Source organism: Montipora foliosa, chromosome 12, assembly GCF_036669935.1.
Source record: "Montipora foliosa isolate CH-2021 chromosome 12, ASM3666993v2, whole genome shotgun sequence".
NCBI classification, from domain to species: Eukaryota; Metazoa; Cnidaria; class Anthozoa; order Scleractinia; family Acroporidae; genus Montipora; species Montipora foliosa.
The window spans coordinates 4,999,147-5,024,146 of NC_090880.1; the positions used below are offsets into that span (position 1 = coordinate 4,999,147).

At 39.5% G+C, this 25,000-nt stretch overlaps 1 protein-coding gene and 1 pseudogene across 8 annotated transcripts in view; one reads left to right on the forward strand and one right to left on the reverse strand.

The window, feature by feature from the left end:
* LOC137978477 (MAM and LDL-receptor class A domain-containing protein 2-like) overlaps positions 1-25,000 on the forward strand; it is a 359,940-nt gene that overhangs the window by 100,018 nt on the left and 234,922 nt on the right. For 6 of the 8 annotated variants that reach the window (XM_068825421.1, XM_068825419.1, XM_068825418.1 and 3 more), the window contains 4 exons: positions 7,008-7,183; positions 8,929-9,066; positions 15,857-16,092; positions 18,839-18,932. In XM_068825421.1, coding sequence (XP_068681522.1) covers positions 7,008-7,183; positions 8,929-9,066; positions 15,857-16,092; positions 18,839-18,932 — 644 coding nt within the window. The remainder of the gene's footprint in view (positions 1-7,007; positions 7,184-8,928; positions 9,067-15,856; positions 16,093-18,838; positions 18,933-25,000) is intronic. The other 2 variants (XM_068825420.1, XM_068825425.1) reach the window with 1 other exon arrangement.
* Positions 13,670-14,642, reverse strand: LOC137979804 (uncharacterized; annotated as a pseudogene).

The following is a 25,000-nucleotide window of genomic DNA, read 5'->3' on the forward strand; positions in this document are numbered from 1 at the left end:
TGTTCCCGGAAATGCAGAGTGCGTATCGTGAGCATCACTCTACTGAGACAGCGTTACTGAAAGTCAAGAATGATATTCTTATGAATATGGATATGGGTCACGTGACACTCCTAGTTCTTTTGGACCTTAGCGCCGCCTTTGATACTTGGACCATGATGTTCTCATTCATAGACTTCAGTCACTGCTCGGCCTACGTGGCTCAGCTCTTCAATGGTTTCAATCCTATTTGAAAGGTCGATCGCAACAAGTTACAATTAAGGGTGCTCTTTCCAAAAGGTTTGGCCTAGCAATGTGGGGTGCCTCAGGGTTCATGCCTTGGTCCCCTACTTTTAACTATCTATGCTAGCAAACTTTTCAGTATAATTAAATCTCACCTGCCGTCTACACACTCGTATGCAGACGATACTCAAAGTGTCTGTCAGTAGTATTAGGGTTGGCGTTGTTGATGTAATCCCCGTACACTTTGCAAAAAATCTGGGTTCCTAGTTCGACTCGCGCATGGATATGGCAACACATAAAGCAATGAACTGTGGTAGTGCTTTCTTCTATCTGTATAATATTCGACACATACAAAAATACCTGACTAGTGAATGTACTGAGAAACTGATTCATGCATTTACAACCAGTAGGTTGGACTATTGCAAAAGTCTCCTCTATGGAGTTCCTGACCATCATATGCGAAAACTCCAACGTGTCATGAACGCTAGTGCGCGATTGATCTTCTGCGCGCCTAAACACTGTCATATTACGCCGCTCCTTCAGGAACTTCACTGGTTTCCTATCCGACTACGTATCGAGTTCAAAATCCTTTTGATCACCTTTAAAGTACTCCATGGCTCAGCTCCTAAATGTCTAATTGATTTAATTTCCGTCTTATTGCCATCCCGTTACGATTTACGACGAAATAACTAATGCTTCTTCTGAGCACCCCAAAGCGTTTTACAAAAGTTACCATGGGGGATCGATCCTTCATGGCGGCAGCGCCACGGCTTTGGAATAGTCTTCCCATAGACATTAGAACTGCTTGCACCACAAGTGATTTTAAACGGAAACTTAAAGACATTTTTATTCAGCAAGGCATTTTCTCAGTACAATTATTTTATATTTACATTTTTAAGGTTTTTCAGCAAATTACTTGTCTAATTGTAAATAGTGTAGTTTTCATCTTTTTGATTCCATTATAGTAATTGTAAGTAGGTTTTATTTTTTAATTTGTTTTTTAAATTTATTAATTGTAATGTCTGTAATGCGCATTTGATTATTCTTATAGAAAATGCGCAATGTAAATATTAAATGTTATTATTATTATTGTTGTTATTATTATTATTATTATTATTGTTATTATTATTATTATTATTATTATTATTATTATTTATAAATGAAAGGAAAAACTTTCACCCTTGAATTCTACGGGGGAATTGTAACCTTGTGAACATTTTATCCGGGAATATTTGACTGAACTTGGTGGGCTCCTGAGAATTCAGTGTGCAGCCTTGGTATTTTATTATAACCGTTGACAACCGAGAAACTGAAAATGGCTCACTTTTCGTCGAATCTGGAAAAAAAAACTGCACAGGAAGGAAGCGACACACAGTAGCAATAAGGTTAGGCTTTTTGATTGAGAATTTTTTAAAATTATCTTTCAAGGTCGTTTATCGGGATTCTCATACAAATCCTTATATTTTTGCTGGCTTTCCCTCACACTGAGCTAGGGGCGCCTGTGATGGCATCATCAAGCTAAGGCAGTCCACATTACAATAAAGGAAACGTCCACATGTTCAATTTATTCTCCTATGTATTGCGTAAGTGACAGAGCGCGACTGAAGCTGTCGATTATAGGTTCAGCCGGGAAGAACATACAGTAATTTGAAAAATTCACATTTTTTTTATCGAAGTTAAGTTCTTACGAGACGCCTCATTAACATTGAATAGGGAAACAAGCAAGTTGTGAAGATTCTGGCGAAATGCAGATTGATATTGCTCTTCAAGGTTGACAAGTGATGATATGGTTGGCTTGGGCTAGGAGGTTTTTTCTGCTGTTGTCGCAGTTTGAAGATACCGTGGGCTTCAGAATCATGTAATTTCATGACTCCCAAAAAACCCAAAAACTTTTGAACAACATAAAAGAAATTCAGCAAAAGGGAAGCATGAATAGACACAAATGGACAAGATTAAAAGGGATTGCATTTCGGTAATCTTGAAAAAAAGTTGGCCCCACGTTTTTAGTCGTGGATAGGCAAAGCGTATAACAACTATCGTTAGGGGTCAGAATATGCAAATTTGTCATTCACCCAGATGTAAACTAATCGATAAGTCAACGAGCAATATCTATTTTTCCAATATATGCCACTTTGTCACTCACTCAGTTGAATTAAAATCGATATGGCAATTGCAACGATCAATATCCTCCCGCTCAGTGTACCATTGACCACGAAGATAAGATTGTTGTCTATTGCGTTTTTTCGTTTTTTTTATTGTTAAACAGTTTGTTTTTTTTGTAATGGTCTAGCTTATATCCTTTGTTAAACTAGCCATATTGGCAATCGTGTTCACTGCCACCTACTGTAACAATATAGTTCTGTTATAGTTTTACAAGATTTGATATCATCATTGGAGACTGTGATCAGCTCTTTTAGAAAATAATTGTGATGTAGTTTAAAAGGCTGTGCAGTTACTTTAGTTGGGATTTGCGTTTGCATCGACATAGACGTGACCGAGAACCGAGCGGAATTACAGAGAAAAGGCTGAGACGTCTATTTTAGAAAAGCAGAAAATGGTGGAAACTTGCTAGAACATATTTGGTTAACAATCTACCGACGTCATCCACATTTCATCGTATTACTAGGAAATCATTTTCTCGTAAACACAAGTTTTGGAGCTACCTCAAGTAGCCGTTTACATCTAAGAGTTTGTAATTGGAAATCTGAACATATACGAGATACAAACACAAACTTTGTGAGCACGTGAACATGAAGTATTACAAATCATAATGCTGACAAACACAAAAGCGAAGGAAATAGAACGTGCATAGGACGTTTTGAATATCTAAATGTGTTAACGAGGAACCAGTGATGGTAGAGCTAGTAACTGCCATGGTTCATATTTAATACCTGTGATAGAAGATTCACGGAAAACGGAAATTGGAATGTTATGAAGGGGTAAGTATTTGAAGGTAAAATAGGTATTTGTAGACTTTATGCTTTGATGTATTGTGCACATAGACAAGTATCTGTTCTTCTCTTTAATGGTTAATATTCCTTGACAGGCCTCTCACCGTTCAGAGAGTTCGCGTTCACGTGTCTATCTTTATTTGTCGAGGGTTCCACTAGACGAAGCGAAATAAATATGACAGACCAAGTGACCCACACTACAGTATTTTATCTTTTCTCCTGCCCTCCTCATTCAGGAAACGAAACACTATTTTTGTTTTTTGGAATAGTTTCTTATTGAAACAGTTTCTTGTCAAAAGTCTGGTCCACCGCATAGCATATTGCTCGACTGTCGATCTACGTGCCTAACCGATGACCAATCACAGATAATAATAATAATAATAATAATAATAATAATAATAATAATAATAATAATATGAAAAGTACCAAGGCTTGGCAAGAGAGATTAAAAGGATGTGGAAATCAAGGACAAAAGTGGTGCCAATGGCAGTAAGTGCATTGGGTTCAGTGTCAAAGAAGCTGGCAGGCCACTTGCAGCAACTAGGAATTAAGGACCGAACAAGAACGATGCAAAAGTCGGCACTCCTCGGATCGGCACATATTCTCAGAAAAGTGCTGGAAGTCTGAGGTCTCGGGATGAGACTTGACTGGATATTTCTCCCCAGGGAAAAACCTTGTGCTCAATTCTACATAATAATAATAATAATAATTATTATTATTATTATTATTATTATTATTATTATTATTATTATTATTATTATTATTATTATTATTATTATTATTATTATTACTATTATCTTGTTCCAATGGAACTTCCGTACTCCAGGAAGCTTGGTGACAACAAATCTCCTCAAACTTCTAGGACCTTCCTAAGAATCCTTGCCGTGTTCAGAATAACACTTTTCTGAAGCTCGTCTATCTTGGTCTCTATACCAATATTCCCTAGTCTCTTCTTTAGATCTTTTGGAACTGTTCCAAATGTTCCGATTACAATAGGAATTACCATTGTTTTCATTTTCCATAACTTCTTCAATTCTCTTGCTAGATCCTGGTATTTCACTACCTTCTCGACTTCTTTCTCCTCAATACGGCTATCATATGGTATTGCAAAATCTATTATTTTGCAACATTTATTTCTCTTTTCAACAACAATCATGTCCGGTCTTCTTGCCTCTATCACGTGATCAGTCTGTATCGTAAAATCCCATAATATTTTACATCTCTCATTCTCTAGTACTGGCTCAGGTACATGTTCATACCACTTTTCATTGACAATGAAACCTTCCTCTTTACAAACTTCCCAATGGATCTTCTTACCCACCCAGTCATGTCTCCTTTTATATTCCTTTTGTGCTAATTTAGGGCATTCACTCACAATGTGATTTATGCTTTCATCCACCTTTCTACACATTCGACATTTACTGTCCTCTTGAGTTTGATATATTCTAGCTTTCATCAGATTCGTTGCAAGCGCCTGTTCTTGTGCTGCCATAATAAGACTCTCAGTCTCCCTTTTTAGACTTCCTTTCTTTAACCAAAACCAGGATTCATTCCCTAATATTTCTTCCGTCTGTCTTACAAATTGTCCGTGCATAACGTTTCCCTCCACTGTTCCGTTCTTTCATTTTTCTTACGTATCTTATACTCCACCTCTGTTTCATTATTACGACCACCGCTGATCTTCCTAGCGGCCTTTATCAGTCTTTCATCACTATCATTGATATATCTCTCCAAACCCAAGGTAGCAGATTCTACACAGTCTTCAACACTAATCAGACCTCGTCCACCTTCTTCTCTCGGTATGTAGATACGATCGACATTACTCTTTGGATGGAGACCATTATGCATGGTAAGTAATTTTCTGGTCTTTCTATCTAGATCTTGTAACTCTGACTTTCTCCAGTCCAGGAATGCAGCAGAATATCTCAGGAGAGGAATAGCCCACGTGTTAATAGCTTTGACAAGGTTACCCCCATTAAGTTTCGTTTCTAAAATCTTCCGTACCCTCCTTTTATATTCTTTGGTTACTATTATTATTATTATTATTATTATTATTATTATTATTATTATTATTATTATTATTATTATAAATGTTGTTTGGCAAAATCTTGCATGCAAAGTATCATAAGACGTGGTAAAACGCGCAACAATTAAATAATTTGTGCAGAAAATTGGAACTTTTGCACAAGTTTTTTCCAACTTGCAACAATCATTTTTGTTGCGTGCGAAGGGAGTGGCGGGACGTGCAACATTGCTCTACAACTTCTGCGGCATCAATTTTGCGTGCTAAGTTATGAAAAATTCCGCGCCCTTAGCCGCATAATTATAAGAATGGTTTTTCACAAGTTTTTTTTCTCCTTCAGCACTACTGTTTCACTCTCCCTTCCCTTTTCTTATTTTGTTGCGTACTTGGCAAATTTTAATATCAAAACAAAGTATCCCTCTAGACGTCTTGTTTTATAAACATTTGGAGAGAAACGGAAGTAACGCAATTCTGCCATGAATTTTTCGGAGACGAATCCATCCCCATTTCAGAGGTCGGTCGGGAAAAGAGTTTAATTATTCTTACAAGCTTTTTTTTTAGTAGTTACTGCCTTCAATACACTGCACAAGACAGTGTGAACCAACTTTAAAGGGGTTAATGTTATGGGATCCCCAGATAACTGTCCAAGTACTGTTGTTTGCGAGTGACGTTTCGCCAACTCATCTCCAGAGTTATGTGACTCGACTCAACTCTGGAGATGTTCTACCATTTTAAATTAATTTTCCGCAACGGTCAAGCTACAGTCGAACCTCTCCTTACGGACACCTCTCTAATACGGACAGTTCACTTGGTCCCGAGAAAATGCCCATACATTCTTTGTAAAAATAACCTCTATAATACGGACCCTCTATAATACGGACAACGGACACGAAATCTCGGCCCCAGAGAGAAAATTCTCAAAAACTTAACCTCTTTATTACGGACACTCCAATGATGACAGTTCTTATTCAATACGATTTCCTGTTTGTCGTTACATATCATTAAGTGTAATCAATTGTGATAACAGTATCATTTGTTTTCAATCAGTAAAAATTATATATCGACATGTCATTGCCATTTATCATCAAGATTTCTTATTATTTGAAGACTCTCCAGTTGCTGCTTTCCTTTTTCTCCCTCTTTCCTTCCCGTCATTGAATCAAATTTGGCTGATGAGTTATGCAAGATTATTTCAAAAGCTCAGTCGTTGTATGTCAAAAAACGACTAGCGAATACTGGTCAGAAGAACATTACAGACTTCTTTAACGCAAAATGACTCAATAACAAAGAACTTTCATTAAATACTCTACTGTATGTTAGTGTTTGCTACACTTGTTACTGTTCTGTCATGTTACTACTCGAAAACTGTATTATAGTTTGCCATATGTTTTTGGAATTGTACAGCTTGTATTGTAACGATTTGTGCTGTCCATTATGCACCTCAAAGACTTGTTTGGGCCAGTTTTGATTTAAAGAACACTTAATACCATCAATGGAGCCTTTGAAGTGACGCAATATTCATGACCTCTATGCAACGGACACCTCTCTAATACGGACACTTTGCTCTGTCCCTTCGGTGTCCGTATTAGAGAGGTTCGACTGTATTGACATTTCTTCAGTTTTTCAGTTTTATTACTTCTACGGTTAATCTAATGTTTCTGTACACCAGTATTGCCATGTAAGAAACCAGTCGATTTCCATATCTTTCCTCAAGTCAATGCAGAACACGTGCTTTGTTTATATCCCTCCCCTTTCTCTTGCATTGGCCACGGATTCGATTAGTATGATTTTTTTCTCGTTTCTCCTTATTTTAGATATGACTACTTGAGGATAACTAATGATTCAAATGATATCATTGGTGTATTTTGCGGTCTGCAAATTGGGAATTGGGTTCGTGTCACTGGAAATTTCGCTGAAATAACGTTTCATTCAGATAGAATTACACAAAGAACAGGCTATGAGCTATTTTTTTCCTACTCGGGGTATCCTGGTAAGTGAAGTGTTCTTCTATCTAATATTAACGCATATATAAGCGATTCCTGCAAAGCCTGAGGCTCTCGTGATTCCGGTGTGTTGAAGGATAATCTTTCTGGGGAAGAAGACTCCTCAACACTCCGGCTGTTTCTTATCTTTATTTGGTCCTCTAGGGTTGATCTTCAACTAGTCCTTGCTAAAACTCTCTATTTGTTAGGTATACAGCTCTTTTTATATGTTCCTAATCAGACTAAACAATCAAGTGCCAATCACACGTCAAAATGACGCCTGCAAGACGCACTACGCCTGCGCGTCAGCACATTAACATATTTTTTCTACAACAAAGAAAGGCGTTTGTCTCGACGAGATCTCACAGTTTGTCAACACCAGACTAGCACGAACGGAGTACGACAAGTTACAAAAATTACAAGGAACGAGTTACAATACCTAGAATTAAGTTACACAGCAAATTTACGGAGAAAATGGCGATTTACGATTATTACATAACAGAGTTAAACAAAAGACAAAAAGGAGGAAAGGACGAGCGCAAGCGCCGCCTTTTCCATAAATGCACTGGCGTACGTGTTCCAGGCAGAACAGGACAATAACTACAATTACAGGTGTTATTTTTAATTACTTATAAATATCAGAATATAGATTAAAAACACTTATTGAAAACCCAAAAGTGACCGCCGTTGTCATGAATGTGATCTGGAACCGCGAGAACAAGTCAAAAAGCCCCAGAGGTGAACTGAAAATAAGTAGCTTCCAAAAACACAGTAAAAGACTTCGTTAGGGTAAAAACACCACTGAATGAAACACAAATAACCGTAATGACACAAAAAACTATTTAAAACATTCCTAACGAAGAACTTAGTTGGCCTAGCGTACCAAACACCTTTCTCGACACCTGTTCCTAACCAAATTCATGACTTTGGGAGAGGACACATTCTGATCGCAACTATACTAAAGAGCAAACCACCATGAAATAATCGTAACTACAATTTTTATCGTTTAAAGGTGTATAATGGTGATTTTAAGCCCAAATTTCCTGTGAATTTTACTCGTAAAACATAATTCTAAGAATAGACAGATAAAGCTACTCTTATGGCAAATCCCACAAACATAACGAGATCCCGATACCAAGGACATCCCGAGAAGAGATGAATTTCTGCGATGATAACTCAGGGATATTCATGAAAAACTGGAGTTTTCGTAACAGGGGTGGAACCTATGATTTCACCCCGATTGCTATTTAATTTGCTATACCACACAGAGCTCTAGGAGACTCATGAGAGCTAATTCCCTTAACTTGGTTCCTGTGACAATTGTCCTGCTAAATTGCTTGGACTGAAATTGTCTGCCTGAAGCCTTATCGCTTGAAGATGGTAAAACTTCAGTAAACAAATAAAAAAAAAGCATAATTCTACGATACTGCATACCAGGCCATACTCGAGTACAACTGCATTTACTACATTCTTCGCTTGATTAGTGAAACATTTAATTTTAGTTTATTTTTGCCGATGACAGTAAACGCAAAGTGAAATCTCTCTTTTGTTTAACTCCAAAGGCGTCGACAGGCCATCAAAAAAGAACTGAGATGAACGGCTTAAATGTCCTTCAATTAAGTTGTTTCACGTTTTTGGATGTGTGTAATATCGAGTTTACTAGCTATGTAAGTGTCGTGTGTTATAAAGAGGAACTTGAGTATGCATGAGTATAATTTAACCTTTTAACCCAAACTATGCTGGTCTTTTTCAGTGTCATGCAATTTTGATTCTGGGTTGTGCTATAGATGGAATCAATCTCAGTTGTCAGATGTTTTTAATTGGACACGTGGCACAGGCGGCACTCCATCTTTGAATACTGGTCCTTCATCCGATCATACGACTGGCTCAGGTCAGATCACCTTTTACTTTTTTATCAGAGTAGCATTAGGGGAGTTAAGGTGGGTATACTCTAATTTCATAGAAAATGTTAAATTTCGTTAACATGTGATTCTTGAGGGAAAAGGAATAGGAACCAACATTTACAGACGGTTTGTGACGTTGGGATTGTAATAATTATATGACGCAAGCTCCGTTCGAAATATGTGAGAAGACATTTGGTAGATTTCCGCTTATTTATACTTCAAACTACTTTACGTAAATACTCTCGATCTCCAAGCTGCCTTTCTTGCCACCAAAGCCTCTCTTAAAGACCAGTCCAGAATCTTTGTCTGCCTTCGCATGGAGAAGACTACCCTTGTTGCCTACATAACTTGTAGCTTGTCAGTGGAACTTTAGATCTATTGCAGTGTTGCATTCAAAGGTCAATTCTGATCACTGTTCAACATCTACCAGGGAAATTCAACAATTTCGTGGACAGAGAATCCAGAGAGTCTTAAGACTGCAGAGAATGGCAAATAGACCTTCAAATGATTCCGCCCTTCATCAGAGGGTGCACCATAGATCTGTTTTCCTCACACCTAACTGCTCTTCTCCCAAAATATGCCGGCGAGAAACCAGATCCAGGCGCTACCTACGCAGACGCGATGACTCTGGACTGGGCTCCTCTAAAGGGCTACGCCTTTCCACTGTTCAGTCTGATTTCAGCAGTGCTGAGAATGGTGTTCCAGGACAAAGAAGATGTGGTCTTAGTGGCACCAGAGTTGCAGGCACAGCCTTGGTAGCCAGCTCTTTTGGCTGTCCATAGGGAGAACCCTGTAATGATCCCCAATTCCAAGCACCTCCTAAGAGCTCCTGCTCTCCCTCAATGTGTACACCTGATGTACCCCAGGCTGCACCTGGACGTTTATCACATATCAGGGAAAATCACCGAGGAGAAGGCTTTTCAGGTGTCGCTACGAATACCAAAATAAACCTCTCAGCCTCTCACCCCTCCACACATAAAACCTGCCAGTCACCCTGCGGAACATGGTGTCGCTGTTGTTCTAAAATGAAAGTTGATTCGACTTCAGCATCACTGAACGATGTCCTTCTCTTCCTGACTGATCGTTTAATAATGGGGCTGCTTATCGCTCGTTCATTTCATCTGCTCAGCCTAAGATTAATGGCCACCCTATCGGCAAACATCCCGTAGTCGTTCAACTCTTAAGGGGAATACACAATATGCGTCCCCCAAAGCCAAGATACACGCACACATGGGATGTTGACTTGGCTACCAGGTATTTGGTCCACCTCGGATCAGCCAAGGTACTGAACTTAAAACACCTGTCCATCAAATTGACTATGCTGTTTGCCTTTTCCTGTCCAGAGCGAACTCTTCTCTTTCGAAACTTGATCTTCGGTATGGCCGTGTAGCCCCAGAAGGAATTCCCTTCACTCTGACAAGCTACCCCAAGGTTTTTTCACGTCATTCCCTCATAATAAAAAAGCTACTCGAAAAATACGCCTTGTATTTCCATCGTCCAGGTCGGACCCTTGTTTATTTCTTATGTCAAGCCTTATAATTTGATCTCTTCACGCACTCTTCACCCACTCTTAGACGTTGGTTACATTGATTTCACCCGAGGGTACTGTGTTAGCCAGTCTGGAAGAACAAGGATGGCTGTTGCCTGGCACTGAAGATCCTTCTGAGGTGCTCTTGCAATAACACTGGAAGGAGGAAAAAAGAAATGATAAAAGGTCAATATCTAGTTTTCCCCATTTTGATACTAAGGAATGAAAAACTGTATCATCTAATGACCACTCCGTGTCATCATGAAACACTCTGCTTCCTTTATCAGCACCAATGTTTATTTTCCCAGGTAGGTGGGTTATTGTCAAGGATATGTCTCATTCCTTGCACACACAATTGTTTCTCTTGTAATGTCATTACAGATTCTTGAGTGGGTACCCCCCATGTTTGGTTATCAGACAGTAATTGATGTTACAGAGAACCCTAACAGTGAGTTATCAATGGCACATCGCCATCCTTCTCGAGAGCTATCACACTTAAGGGTTAGTTTTGGTTTAGGTGTCATAACCGGGCATGGGTGATTCCCAACATTATCAAGCCACCAGATAAGGTCCTTCTTTGCTAGCTCCTAGATGTGCATATAACCATCATGATTCCTACCGTTCTGATGCTTCAAAACATCAGTTTTATCATTTTCAAGTGTCGAATAATACAATGGTGCATAATTTACTCCTGAAATCTAGGAGACCATGAGGCCAACAACAGATGCAACCTCTCTTACCCGGGGCTTTTCCTTTGTTAGCTTTGTTAGGAGTTGGCATACAGCTCTTATAACTTTCTCAGCTTTGTCGTATTTCATAGAGACTGCCGTAGTCATGGAGACGAAGCCCAGAAATGTCACGTTTTGAGAGGGAACAAGTTGGGTTTTCTCTCATGGATAGTGAAACCCAAGGATTTGTTTGGTCAATGAAGGTGAAAAGTGAAATGAGATCATCTGCCAACAAAATGATACCATCTATATAGGCCACAATGAGCACTCCATCAGTCCTTAACACAGCCAAAAAAGGCTTCAGGAGCTTCGTAAAAATTCTAGGTGCACTAGAAAGTCCATTTGGAAGGCATACAAATTCATAGAATTGACCCCTATGCTCAAACCGTAAGTACCTTCTATCCTCCATTGCTATCATAGACACAGAGTAGTAAGCATCTTTTAGGTCCAAGACAGCCATCCAACAATTAGGTCTCATCAGTTGGATGGCAGAGTGCAGTGAGTCCATCTTAAAATGGTGATAAATAACATGCTTATTGAGTTTTTTTAAAATTTAAAATTAGGTGATAAGAGCCATCTTTCATAGTTCTAGTAAACACAGTTGATCTAAACTCACCAGTACAATGTAAGACTTTTGTTATAACCCAAGGAAGGATTACGTTTTTGCAAACGTTGGCCGTGTACCACTTATATTTGAACAGACTTAACTGATTAGAGTGTAATGAGAAGTGCAAAGATTCTACCCCATATAAACCATGTGGGCGTTAGCCCTACTGATGGAAATGGGCCAACACAAGGACAGAGAAAAACTCTGACCAGGGTGGGAATTGAACCCAAGACCTTCGGGTTAAATCACCGCTGCTCTACCGACTGAGCTACAAGGTCAGATAGATAGATATATAGATAGATAGATAGATAGATAGATAGATAGATAGATAGATAGATAGATAGATAGATAGATAGATAGATAGATAGATAAATAGAGAGATAGATAGATAGATGGATGGATGGATGGATGGAGATGGATGGATGGATGGATGGATGGATGGATGGATGGATGGATGGATAGATGGATGGATAGATAGATAGATACATGTTTTTAATGAAATTACCCTTGCATCCCGAGGTCTGAATTACGATAATTTTTACAAATGTAAAACGTTAATTAATTGTAACTATAAATGATATAATGATAAATTAAGAAAGTTATTTGATAAGAATTTAACAATACTAAAGCTATTATTATGTAAACACAAAATTACAATTAAGATACAGCTAAAATTATTCAAAATCAGATCATTTAATATGTATGAGTTCAAAACTGTCTCTGAAACGATTGGTTTTAAAACGCGGGACTTGGAACTTGCGATTTTTCCGTGTACGCAAAGTGCCAGAGTAAGGTGGCGGAAGGAGTGAATGAAGCTTGTGATTATTGTTATCACATATGTCTTGAAACATCGAGTTACCAATCGCCTCTCTCCTGGTAAAAACGTCTAAAGCTTGTCTATAAGATAACTCGTTATTGAAGGGAGCAGGCCATGGGAAGTGAAGATGTTAAAATAACGGCAATGAACATGTACAAGTACAAGGAAGGATTACGTTTTTGCAAACGTTGGCCGTGTAGCACTTATATTTATTTTAGACTTCTACGGCCAACGTTTGCAAAACGTAATCCAACGTTAGCAAAAACGTGATCCTTTCTTGTACTTGTACGTGTTCATTTTCGTGACTTTAACATCTTCACTTCCCACGGCCTCCTCCTGTCTGACCTTGTAGCTCAGTCGGTAGAGCAGCGGTGATTTGACCCGAGGGTCGTGGGTTCAATTCCCACCCTGGTCAGAGTTTTTCTCTGTCCTTGTGTGGGCCCATTTTCATCAGTAGGGCTAACGCTCATATGGTTCATATGGGGTAGAAACTTAGCACTTCACATTACTCTCTAATCAGTTAAGTTTTGTTATAACCCCTTTGGAGAAGAGTTTATCAACTTTACTAGAAGTAATTTCCACCTCCTTTTTAGAGAAATTCGTCCCTTTAAGAGCTTTGGTTTGGCATGGGGTTTCAACAAACTCTAGTTCACTACCCCTAACAATGCTAAGAATTCGTTCATCAGAGGTTATTGCTTTCCAGGGCATTAGAATGTTCTTTCTAAATTTCCAGCTGTAAAACTGCTTGAATATGAGAAAGAGAATTTACTTACCGCGCCTGTAGCTATAGCGGTAAGTGATCTTTTGGCTTGGGCGGGAGGGTTTGTTGTCCCGTTCCCCTGACCTTTGTGCTTTGCTGGTCTCAAATTCTGGCCTTTTATAATTTTTTGACTGTCGGACACTGTTGTAGTTAGAACTGCCTAGAGAAATCCGTTGCAATTTTTGCCCCAATTTTGGTCTGACCTCCAATATCTTTAAGATGTTTCTGGAGGTCATCTCCGAAGAGGAGAACAGTAAATGGTAGCTGAGAGGAGCAACGTACAGAAAATTCCTTACCAATATCAGGTTTTAAAGGTATACGTCGCTACATGTTGATTTCATACGACGTGTGGATTAGGAGGGACATTTCCTCCAGACCTAGTTTCCTCATACTCTGCCAATCTTCTGCAGTGAGCGATTTTATCTCCCGGAGCTGGTCGACAATCCGAACAAGCGGCAATATGCCGCAAATTGTCTCAATCTTCGCCAGTTGCCAGGGTTAACTTTCGGGGGTTTAGCTGCCTCGCAATTGGCAGGTTTCTCTTGTTTCTTGAGGCGTTCTTTCAGCGTCTTGTCGCTCAGTTTATTTACTAGCTCGGCTAGTTGTTGGCTTTTGAGGTTTTCCCCGACTGCATAGTCGGATTTATACTCTTACCAGCTCAGAGAGAATTTCGGTCTTGTCACCACTGGGAGGGGTTGCAGCCCTGAATTAACATCCTGGCTGTGAAGGACAGAATCATAAAGAGCTTGGCAGTCATTTGAGTTGAATGAGGCACTCGAGGAGCTCTTAGCCTTGCTTTCTCCGACTCTTTGACTTTTTTGCGGGAACGCCAACAGGCGACGAGCTTGCCGGCCACTTTCCTTTGCTCTGTTCGTTCCTTTGCACCTCTACGAGAGGCGAACTAAGGACTGCAGGCAGTCTGTTGGTGAACACCTAAATTGCCCTGGTCAGAAGGCTGATTTCCTCACAAGATGCCGGTGTTAAATCCTCTTGAGTCCTGCATATGACGCGAGCGAGGTCGGAATCGGCAACATCAAGACGCACCATCGGTCTTCTCATCGACATCAGATAACTTGTCCTCCTCTTGAAGGGCTAAAAGTTCATCGTCTGTCTTATGAGTCATCTTGGTATTTTTTTTTTTCGGCAAATAGTTATTTCCGGCGGTGGGAAGTAAATTTCTGGAGCCACCGCAAAGCGAAATGAGACTTACTCGAAATCAAAATTCGTACTGAGCTCGAAGTCACATGACTTGCTATCTCATGTGATCTCTGAATGTATTCAAATGCTGCGAGGTAGAATCTCAATTATACCAGGGCAGGAAAGCGGTCTGTCAGTATGATTGAAATTATGTAAACAAACAAAGTGAGAGATATATGAGGCCCACCTATCTAAGGTATCCTCACCTTTCTTACGCAGCGTTAAAAAGATGTAGAGAAGCATGGGACCATGTGCTCATGCAGAGGCACCATAGCATTACGTCATTTATCTTTTTTCAACTGTCCCTGGTAGGGAAAGGCTGTCGTGGCGTTAAAAAGTGGTTGGAGGCATAAATAAGCGGAAATCTCCCTGTTTTCTTCTCGTATATTATCTCACTTCGTTTGTTTATATAAATTCAATTATACTAGCAGACTGCTTCGTGGTCCTGGTAGAATTGGGATTAAAGGACGTAGTTGAAACCAACCAAAAAACCTGGTCTGCGATTTTCACAGCAGAGATATTGCTATAAACCCAGATTAAATACCATGAACGTTGTAGCCTTTAGTTCAAACTTGTGGATGAATAGTGGTGGGTATTTACTTTCACCAACACTGACGTGAATAATTGTTTTGTATGTACCACACAAGTTGAATAATCATCCGAATTTATCGATAAAATTTGCCTTCAGTAAAAGAAGCGACTCCGGGAGCCATTTTGTCGTTCTCCATTTGCTTAGAGGTGCTATTCACCTCCGAGCTAACCACACAGATTGCGCGAAAATCACTATTAGTCATTAGGGAGTTTAAGCACTTGTGTTTGGGACGCGGACAACAACCGGAAGCGAGCTGTTTTCTCTTTTAATTTGTATTCACACAAACACATTTACATTGCTAAGTATATTTTCTACATTTGAGATGATTAGTATAAAAATCTGGGAGACACCACTGTCCTGCCACGCGAAATGTTCTCTTCCGGTTGCCGTCCGCATCTCAAAAACGCGCGTGCCTGAGCTCCCTATTATATCTCGGGTTTCAGGCCACTGACTGAATATTCCCAACAAGCTAAAGGCTGTAAATTTAACGTATAACTGTCTTTTTGTTAAATAAAAAAAATTAAAATGCTTTCCCCTTTCTTTTGAAGGCTATTACATGTTTATTGAGACGTCATCTCCTCGACAAGAAGGCGATAATGCTAAGCTTGAACTAGTTCTCCCTGGAAATGGAGAACTTGGATGCTTGTTCTTCTATTATCACATGTATGGCACAGACATGGGGACTCTGAATGTTTTCAGTGGAAATATGAAAGTTTTCAATGAATCTGGAAACCAAGGCAACATTTGGAGAAAGGCTGAAACGACAATTGTGTTAGGACATAAAGTAAGTTCAGCACATTTGCTAGGTAGTTATATTGTATCGCCCGATGTCATGTGAAGGAATTCGATTCCGGAATACAGCAAATGTGAGGCTTTGGATCCGGAATCCTTTGTATGGAGCCCAGGATTGACAGAATTCGATGGAATCCACGACCTTTTTCTAAGTTAGTGTGGAATCCGGAATCCACTATTCAGGATCGAAAACCACGGGCTGGGATCTGAGGTCTGAGGGCCACTTAAATTCCTTTACATAAGGCGAATCCTAGATGTCCACCCACCAATTCAATAGAACAATCAGCCAGGAACATTTAAGGACAGTGGGAGTAAAGCAAACAGCTACTTCTGGTGCACTTTTTTCTAACAGGCCTAAGACGATTTTTTTTCTACCAGCACCTGGACATTTTCAACTCAGACGCCAAAGGAAACGATTTTCTGGGTTCTGTCATGCACCAAAACATTCTCACCTAAAAAACATCACACCAGAAAATTGCATCAAAACTGGATTTTCCTCAAACAATATCAATTCCTCTCTAATATTTTTTCTCTTTTTTTTCTTTTTCTGCCTTTTCTTGTCTTATTAACTCATCCACAGACATTTTTTTCTCTTCCTCGTGTTCCTGCAAATAAACTTTGCTATCATTCTCAAGCTCACATAAATAATAATCCTTATCGTCATCAAGTTTATTGAAATACTTGTCCCTTTCTGCTAATTCTTTACAGAGGATGCTCATGCTGACATACGACCTGTGATGAGTCATTTTAAGAAATTAAAACCCTTATTTTCTTAAATTAAACTGGAATATCATGATACCTCAACCTTGTGACTGCTGCTACATGTACAATGTAGTGTATATATAACATGAATGTATATGTAATGTGTATATTATATTGTTTAAAACTTGTCTTTTCTCTTGAGTTCAAGTATAAGTTTACCGAGAGAGTATGGAGTCCCACTACCTTTTAAAGATCAACAATCAGCTAACTCGTCAAGAAACAAATACAAATGCGCGAACATTGGAGTCCAAATTAAACCCGTCTTTCACACTAAGAAGATTGGCCAAATTCTCCCTCTAAAAGAGAAGAAGCCCGCTATTGTCAACAACCAATGCGTGGTTTACAAATTTGAATGTGATCTGTGCGACGCAGATTTTGTCGGGTACACCGCCCGACATTTACAGCAGCACATTAACGAACACAAATACTTTGCAATCGGGAGTCATCTTGAGCAACGCGGTCTATTGAAGACTGATTTGGTTGAGAAGCACTTTTCTGATATATATTTCATATATGGCGACTACATTTACATTTTTTTTGTATGTTAATTTAGATCTACTGTCCTCATTCTTTTGAAATTAAAGAAAGCATTTTTTTGTTTGGCTGCCATTATGAAAGGGATCTATGGTTTACGATTGACGCTTGAAAGAATGGTCTTGAGCGTTAAATCAGTGCTACGCCTGAAAAACGTAAAAAAATGTTACAGGAGGTGGTGACAGCTTTTGTTTGCGCGAGACCTGGTGAGTTCTGAGAATTCAATTAGTTAAAGACACCGTTTTCACCGAGTGCACTCGCGAGCTCTTGCTGGAAAAACTGGACGACGCTGCCAGTAGCCTCAAGATTGTCTGACTTTAATGCTATGGAATACAGAAATAAAATGTTCGTAAATTTGAATTGTGGAAATTGAAATAGAAAAACAAAAAGGAAAGTACTAAGCCAAGAAGCATTATAATTGTTAACTCTTAATTGGAGTTGGAGAATTGAGGCTTGATGTAATAGTTAGTAAGTATGCTTCTTCCGATAGATTCAAATTTACAAGGACTGCTTGGTCAAATGTTATGTCATCTCCTTCTTTCTTATCATTCAATTTTTTTTAATGGTTTTCCAAGTTTCTTTTTGCTGTTTCAATTCATTACGTCCCACTTGATCTACATAAAGGACATAAAATTGTTGTAGCCTTCATAGGTGGCTGCGGATCAGGGTCCGAAATTGGGACCAACTGGTGGCCAATGCGATTGAAAGTTGAGCCTTGGCGACCGGAATTTTCAGGACAGTCACCAGCTGATCATGTAACTTTTCTTAGAATGTCACATTTCTTCTTCTTCTTTAATTTACTTTTATTGTACTTAAATTGTAAATATTTACTCTTTCTAGGTTCTTACATTGTACGCATGTATCTGTAATTTCTAGGGTCCCAATGGATACTAGCCTCGTTCCTGACTGGACTACCCCTAGTCAAATAAGGTTATTTACCTACCTACCCGCCCACCCACCCACCGACTGACTGACTGACTGACTGACTTACTTACTTAAATCATAATCTATAAAATGTTCGACGTAATAGGTGAACATATAAAGGAGGGGTGTTTTGATGAAGAGTTGTGGAAAACGGATCAAAAATGTTCTCAATTGAAAAAGTTATTAGGAAAGATAAAAATAAAGCACTTGTGAAATGGAAAGGATATCCAGAAAAATCCATTCTTTGGTAGATCTATCTGATTTGAAAAAATGTAAAAAAGTATTAAGTAAATAAATGCATAAATGCAAATACTTGTCATTAAAAATTGCCGTTTTGTTTTCAAAGTCAGAATTTTTTGGCGTAGTTTCGATGAACCCAAAAAATGACAAAACGCAGAAAACCGATCCCTTTGGCCTCTGAGAGTTGAGAAATTAAAGAGCCTAATTTATGTTTTAATCCCCACTATAAACTTTGGCATATTGCAATAAACACATTTTCTTTCTTTCATTTTCTGCAGTTAACATTTGAAGGAATCAGAGGATCTTCCTTCAGGGGTGACCTCGCCATCGATGATGTATTGATCACCAACGGAAGCTGTCTGATTCCCCGAGGTAAGCAAAAATAGGAGTTACGTCTGTAATTTTCAATTTCTATTACACTCGAGGCCAGGAGATACCAGATTTAGTTTTCTCGTCCTTAAAAATTTGTTTCATGTCAAGTGTAAACGATACTATCCTTAGCTGGCGAGTTCCAGCGATTGATCAAGCCCGCACACCTTTTTAGCTCAAATTAAAGTAACATAACACATCCTGTGGGAGACCCTTCCCTCAATCAACCACTTCAACAAGTTAACTTATAGTGGTATTATAATCAAAAAATGAAATAATTTGGATTTCAAAACTATGTTAACTAAACTATGAGTGACCAAAGTTTTAAGCCTTGATTAAAAAAACACACACGATAATCTTAACTGGAATTTCCTATTTAATGGTCCGCCATTACTTACTTTAAAATCTTGAGAGAGCTGGATCGGGGAGAAAATGACGTCAAAAACTTTTTTTTTTATACTAGTTAAAGGAGGCAAAGCGTTTGTACGAGATTGAATTAATATGCAGCAAGGGAGTTTCGGGCTTTCAGATTTTAAACTCATGTTTTGCATACATAAACTGCTTTTACACACTGAAATTTTAAGCTATTGAGTAAAAGACGTCACCTTTTCCTAGATCCAACCCTCTGAAGTCCAGTCGGTTAGCTTTGAACTTGAGTAATGCGGACCGTTAAATCCAACACTCAACTTAAACAGCCTTTGGATAAAAAATCAAAGCTCAAAATTTTGCCAGGCAGGTGTTAAGCAAACCAAATGGTCATAGTACCACTTTCACCTGTTAACAGTTTCCTCCATCCTGTTGCGCCCCACTGGACAAATTCCTTAAAATAACTACAAAATGTGTAAAAAGTATCATTAGGCTATTTTACAACCTAGCGTACATAATTTGCTTATGCCATCATCAAAATATTTGAACTCACGTCTAGGAGTTAAGTAGGACGCATCTTTCGCCACTCCAGACTCTGGACACGTGGACAAATATGTCTTGTACAACCACAGGCAGACAGCCCTGAGGATGCGAGAGCGCGTGACGTCACGTTATTTGAGACAGTTAATTTTATTTATTTTTTTTAATTTAATTTATTCGCCACATATCATGGAGTGGCAGGGGAGAGGAACTGAACTTTTGTCCCAATTGACACCTAACCCCTCTATCCATAGATCAGACCACAACACCAGGAACTCCATGCCCTACTCTTCTCGAATAGTGTGTGGGTTCTTTAACATCCCACAGAATTTATACCCAAGGGCTATGAGACGCGACCTCGGCTTATAGTTCTTATCCGAGAAGATTCTTACCATTCGCAGATGTCGTAACAAAGGCAGCACTTTCTCCTCAGTTATTTAAAGATCCTGACTGTTGGTCTGGCCGGAGTTGAGCCAACTTCAAATCGCGACGTTTCCTCTATTTTATGGACAGCCAGATAAGTAAAGTTCACTCACCTACTATTTTCTGCGGAGATCACGGCATTATGATGCCGGGATCTCGGCTAACTGGGCTGAGATTTTTCCATGTCATCGCGTTCACCGGGACAGCCCGGTGAGCCGGGCCAGAGATTTCTAACCACATTACTCCACTTTAGAGCAAAATGGCCCACGGAATAGTTGTTTTTTTTATGTTTAAATTAAGGATAAATAAGATAAAAAACCTTAATTAAGGCTTCTTTAAATTGTAGAATTGTGAATTTTAACAACTATTTAGCGAGACAAACGTCCCTCCACTTCTCTTTGTTGTTGTCATCTTTTTTTCACACGTTATATTCTACATTTAGCCGAAGCCGGGCTCACCTCATGTAATACTGGTCTAACACTCATCCTGGTAAACCCAATGAGCCCGGCTCATGTAATCGGCCCCTAAATAGACAAGGCCTATAGCGGCCGAGTGCCTCCAGAATTTAGCCTTGGGCACGTCAAAAGTCAATAATTTTTGTAGCATCGTGCCAAGATTCATCGCATTTACACGGCTCTGCAACCTCAAAATCCTCCTGGATTTTCAAGCTTTGCTCAGGTTTTTGCCATCGCCATATGATCGGGACAGAAGTGGTCGATCATTGGAATTTGATCAACATGACATAAACCAATCAAAAAGCGCAGATTTATAATTTGTTCTTCTTGGGGGAATTCTGAGCTTTGCATGCTCCCCACGTGCGTGCGTTTTTTTTTTTCCACTGTTGTCCATTTCTTTGCCGTCATCAGCTAAACAACAACGTGAAATAGCCAAATTTGAGATTTTATGAAAAACGTCAGCAGTTGACGGTAAATTTTCATATTCTCCCCTAATGCTCCGGCGAGTTTCACTTATGAGGAACTACCATACCCTTGTCATATTAAAACGGCTGAAATAGTTCTCGAGGTCACGAGTGGTCTCATAGAGCTTAGAACAAAGCCAGAAGTTTTTGTGTGTGACAAAGACAAACTCAAAGTCGTATCATCTGCAAATATGCCAACTGTGGCTGGTTGTGACACTCCCTTGGGAAGGTCGGTTATAAATACCAGGAAAAGTTGTGGAGAGAGTAGGAACCCCTGTGGTACTCCATGCGTGAGAGTCTGGGAAGAAGATTGCGCACTTTCACGGATGACCATGCGCTGCCTGCGGTTGTGAAGAAAGGAGAGCATAAGACCCAGGCTGCATTCATTAAGACCATAGATACGCAGCTTTTCAATCAGGATGTCGTAGCTTACCAGATAGAATGCTTTTTGTAAGTCAGCTAGAACCAAGCCGTTAATGCAGTTGTCATCGAGATTGAAGAGCATAAGATCAAATATGTTAATAAGGGCTGTCTCCGTTGAGTGGTATTTCCTAAAAGCAGACTGCACCTGATATAAAAGATCGCTGTTTATGAGAAAGGCACAAAGAGAGTTGAGCAACTGCCTTTCAAAGATTTTCGAGAGGACAGAAAGAGTCAAAATCGGTCTGTAGTTATTCTTATCAGCTTTATTATTCCCTTTGTGTCACGGCATCACCTTGGCCTCTTTCCACGCAGCTGGAAAAGTTCCACTAGTAACACAATTGTTGATAAGTTTGGCGAGTGATGGTGCTACTGCAGGCGCTGCACTCTTCAATAAGCGAGCACAGACACCGTCCAGGACAGTTGCTTTGTCAGACGGTGTGTCTGGTAGGTCTGGCTTGGGGTTATAGGAGGGAAAGCCAACTTTGAATCGCAAACCTTGCTTCGACAAAAGGTTTCAGTACTGTTGGATCAAACTGGCCTACAAAATTGTCAGCGAGTCTCCGCGAAACTCATGTAATTTTCATGGAATATTCTTGCTTTGTGACGTTGTCGTTGTTGTAGTCGTTGCCGTCGTCTTTGCTAAAACTGTTAAGAAAGAGAGCTATCCATACAGCCAACAGGACCTTTTAATGATAAAACAACAACACCGCGAAAGCGGCAAGGGCATACAGCAAAGATGGCGACGCAATGCGAGCAAAAGAATTACGTCATATGAAAAAATATTTATCCAATAGAAACGATCAGCCCGGCAGCATGCATTATCATACATTAATACTTCTAATATTGCCACTTGATAAACATGATGCACGGCTAAAAAGAACTAAATGAACACATTGCGATAAAACGAATCTAAAGCTCAGGCAATGTGTAATCACACCCAGTAAATTTCTCAGTTTCTCAAAAGACAGTTTTTTTTTTACTCCTTTGGTCATTATGTCTGCAAGCATGTCCCCAGTAGGACAGTAAATCACTCTAATTTCAATATCTGGTCTTGTTGCTGTCGACATATAGGTTAGACATCCAATCGCTTTTTGGTACCTCTGAACATTGAAACGCGTGACTTGACTTTCAAGACCCAACGAGAACCAACTACATTCTTTCCTTCAGGTGGAGGCACTAGATCCCACGTATTATTCTCTAACGAGGAATTATATTCAGACTCCATGGCTTCTCTCCATTGACCACACTGGTCACCTTTCAACACTTCTTGAACTGTCTTGGGCTCATCAATTTCTGAACCGACAAATAGCCAATCATCATCTTCAAACCTACTTGGCTTTCTTCGCTGCCTTGTTGGTCCCAGGGTTTGAACTTCTTCCATTAATTTATCTTCGTATGTTCTCTTCACTGGTTTTTCTTCATTTGCTGCTCCCACTGTTTGAAACTTCTGTGGAACTGCTGATTCAATATTCTTCTCAAATGGTGATGCAACATCCTCTGGAACTATGGGTTCTTCCTTCTTCATAACTGAAACTTTAACATTATCATGAACTTCAGCTTTTTTACTTAAGGGATGCACCGCAACACTTTTACTTTCATTTTCTTCATTCATGTCTGAAAAAATGTTCCTCAGCTCTGCTTAGGCTGTATCCTTTGATTCTATCACGACAAAATGATCAAAGTTCTCTTCGACGAATTGTGCATCTCGACTCACAACAAAATTCTTCTTTTCCAAATCATACAGTTTGTATCCCTTGACACCAGGAGGATATCCGACAAAAATTGCTTTGTGGGCTTTGGCATCCAGCTTTCTGCGCTGTTTGTCTCAGGTTGTTTGTCTCAGATTGTAAATGTCTGGTTTTCTCCCAAATAAACATTCAAAAGGGGTTTCATCTTTCAATGCTGCAGTGGGACTTCGATTGTGAAGATAAACTGCTGTGCTGCATGCTTCTGACCGGAATTCCAGTGGTAAATTGGCTTGATAGAGCATAGATCTTGCTTCCTCCATAATAGTGCGACTCATTCGTTCAACAACTTCATTTTGCTGTAGACTGTAAAGGACAGTGAACTGGTGCGATATTCCCTTTTCCGAACAGAACTTGAAAAAATCATTGGAAGTGCACTCTCTTCCATTGTCACTTCTGAGAACTTTAACATCTTCCTCTGCGAGAATGTTCAGTTTCTTAATCTGATGACCAGTATGTTTCTCTACAGAATTGACACATTCCATGAATTTTGAAAGTACTTCACTCTTGGATTTGATGAAATAAGCAGTTGTATATCTGTAAACGTAACCATGTACCTACTACCACCATTCGATTCCACTTGCATTGAACCACATACATCACTGTGGACAATCTCATACGGCCTGGTTGCCCTGTTTTGGCTTTGTTTTGGAAAGGGCTTCTTCTGCATCTGGCCAAGAACACATGCTTCTCACTCCTTTTGTAGTTGGGTGTCTGAATCACAGTTCATGCCTTCACCCATTTCCTTCTTCACTTACTGATTGATACAGGCGTAGTTGAGATGACCCAACCTGCGGTGCCAAACTGCAAGCGATGGTGTACTATTTGCTGTTAAAACTTGAGCGTGCTCGGTAGAATTGGCTATGTACAGCTTGTCACGCAATAGACTTCCAATAATAAATTCTTGGCCATTTTTCCGTACTAAGCATTTATCCTTGTCAAATTGGTTTTCTGCTTCCATCAACGCCATTGCAGGTACTGAAAGTACGTTCTTGGTCAACTTTGGTACAAACAACACTTGATGCAAATCAAGGACAATTTTACGAGAACTGTTTAACGAAGGGAGTTTGACTTTACTTTCGCCATGTGCAAGAATTACTGTGCTGTCTCCCAGGAAAATATTTCTCGGTTCTTGGTACTGAACATAGTTCTCTAAAATACTTTTGTTGCTTGTCATGTGCCTTGTCGCTGCTGAGTCAATAAACCATTCATTTGACTGATTCATCATGCTTGAGATTAGTGCAACTCCTTCGAGTTCCGCCATATTTGAATTTTCTCTTCTTATTCTTTGGTTCTGTTTGTCATTGAGTGGACAGTGCTCGGCAATATGCCCATCCTGGTTACATTTAAAGCATTTGATTCCCTTGTACCTTTCATGATCATCATGGTGAAATTGAGGAGAATCATCGAACTGGGTTGAAATTCCGAAACGCGCACCGCGAACACAACCGGATCCACAACGTGCAGATAATTTCCTTTATTGGAAGTTCTTTCTCTTCTTTGATTCACGAAGAGCGCATTGTCAGACTTTTCTTTCCCGTTATTCTCAGCTCGTTTCATATCTTCTTCAATCAACAACGCTTTGATATTCTCCCAGTCAAGATCATCGGCCTTTCTGGCATTCAAACTTGTCGTACGACTCGGGTAAACTTCCC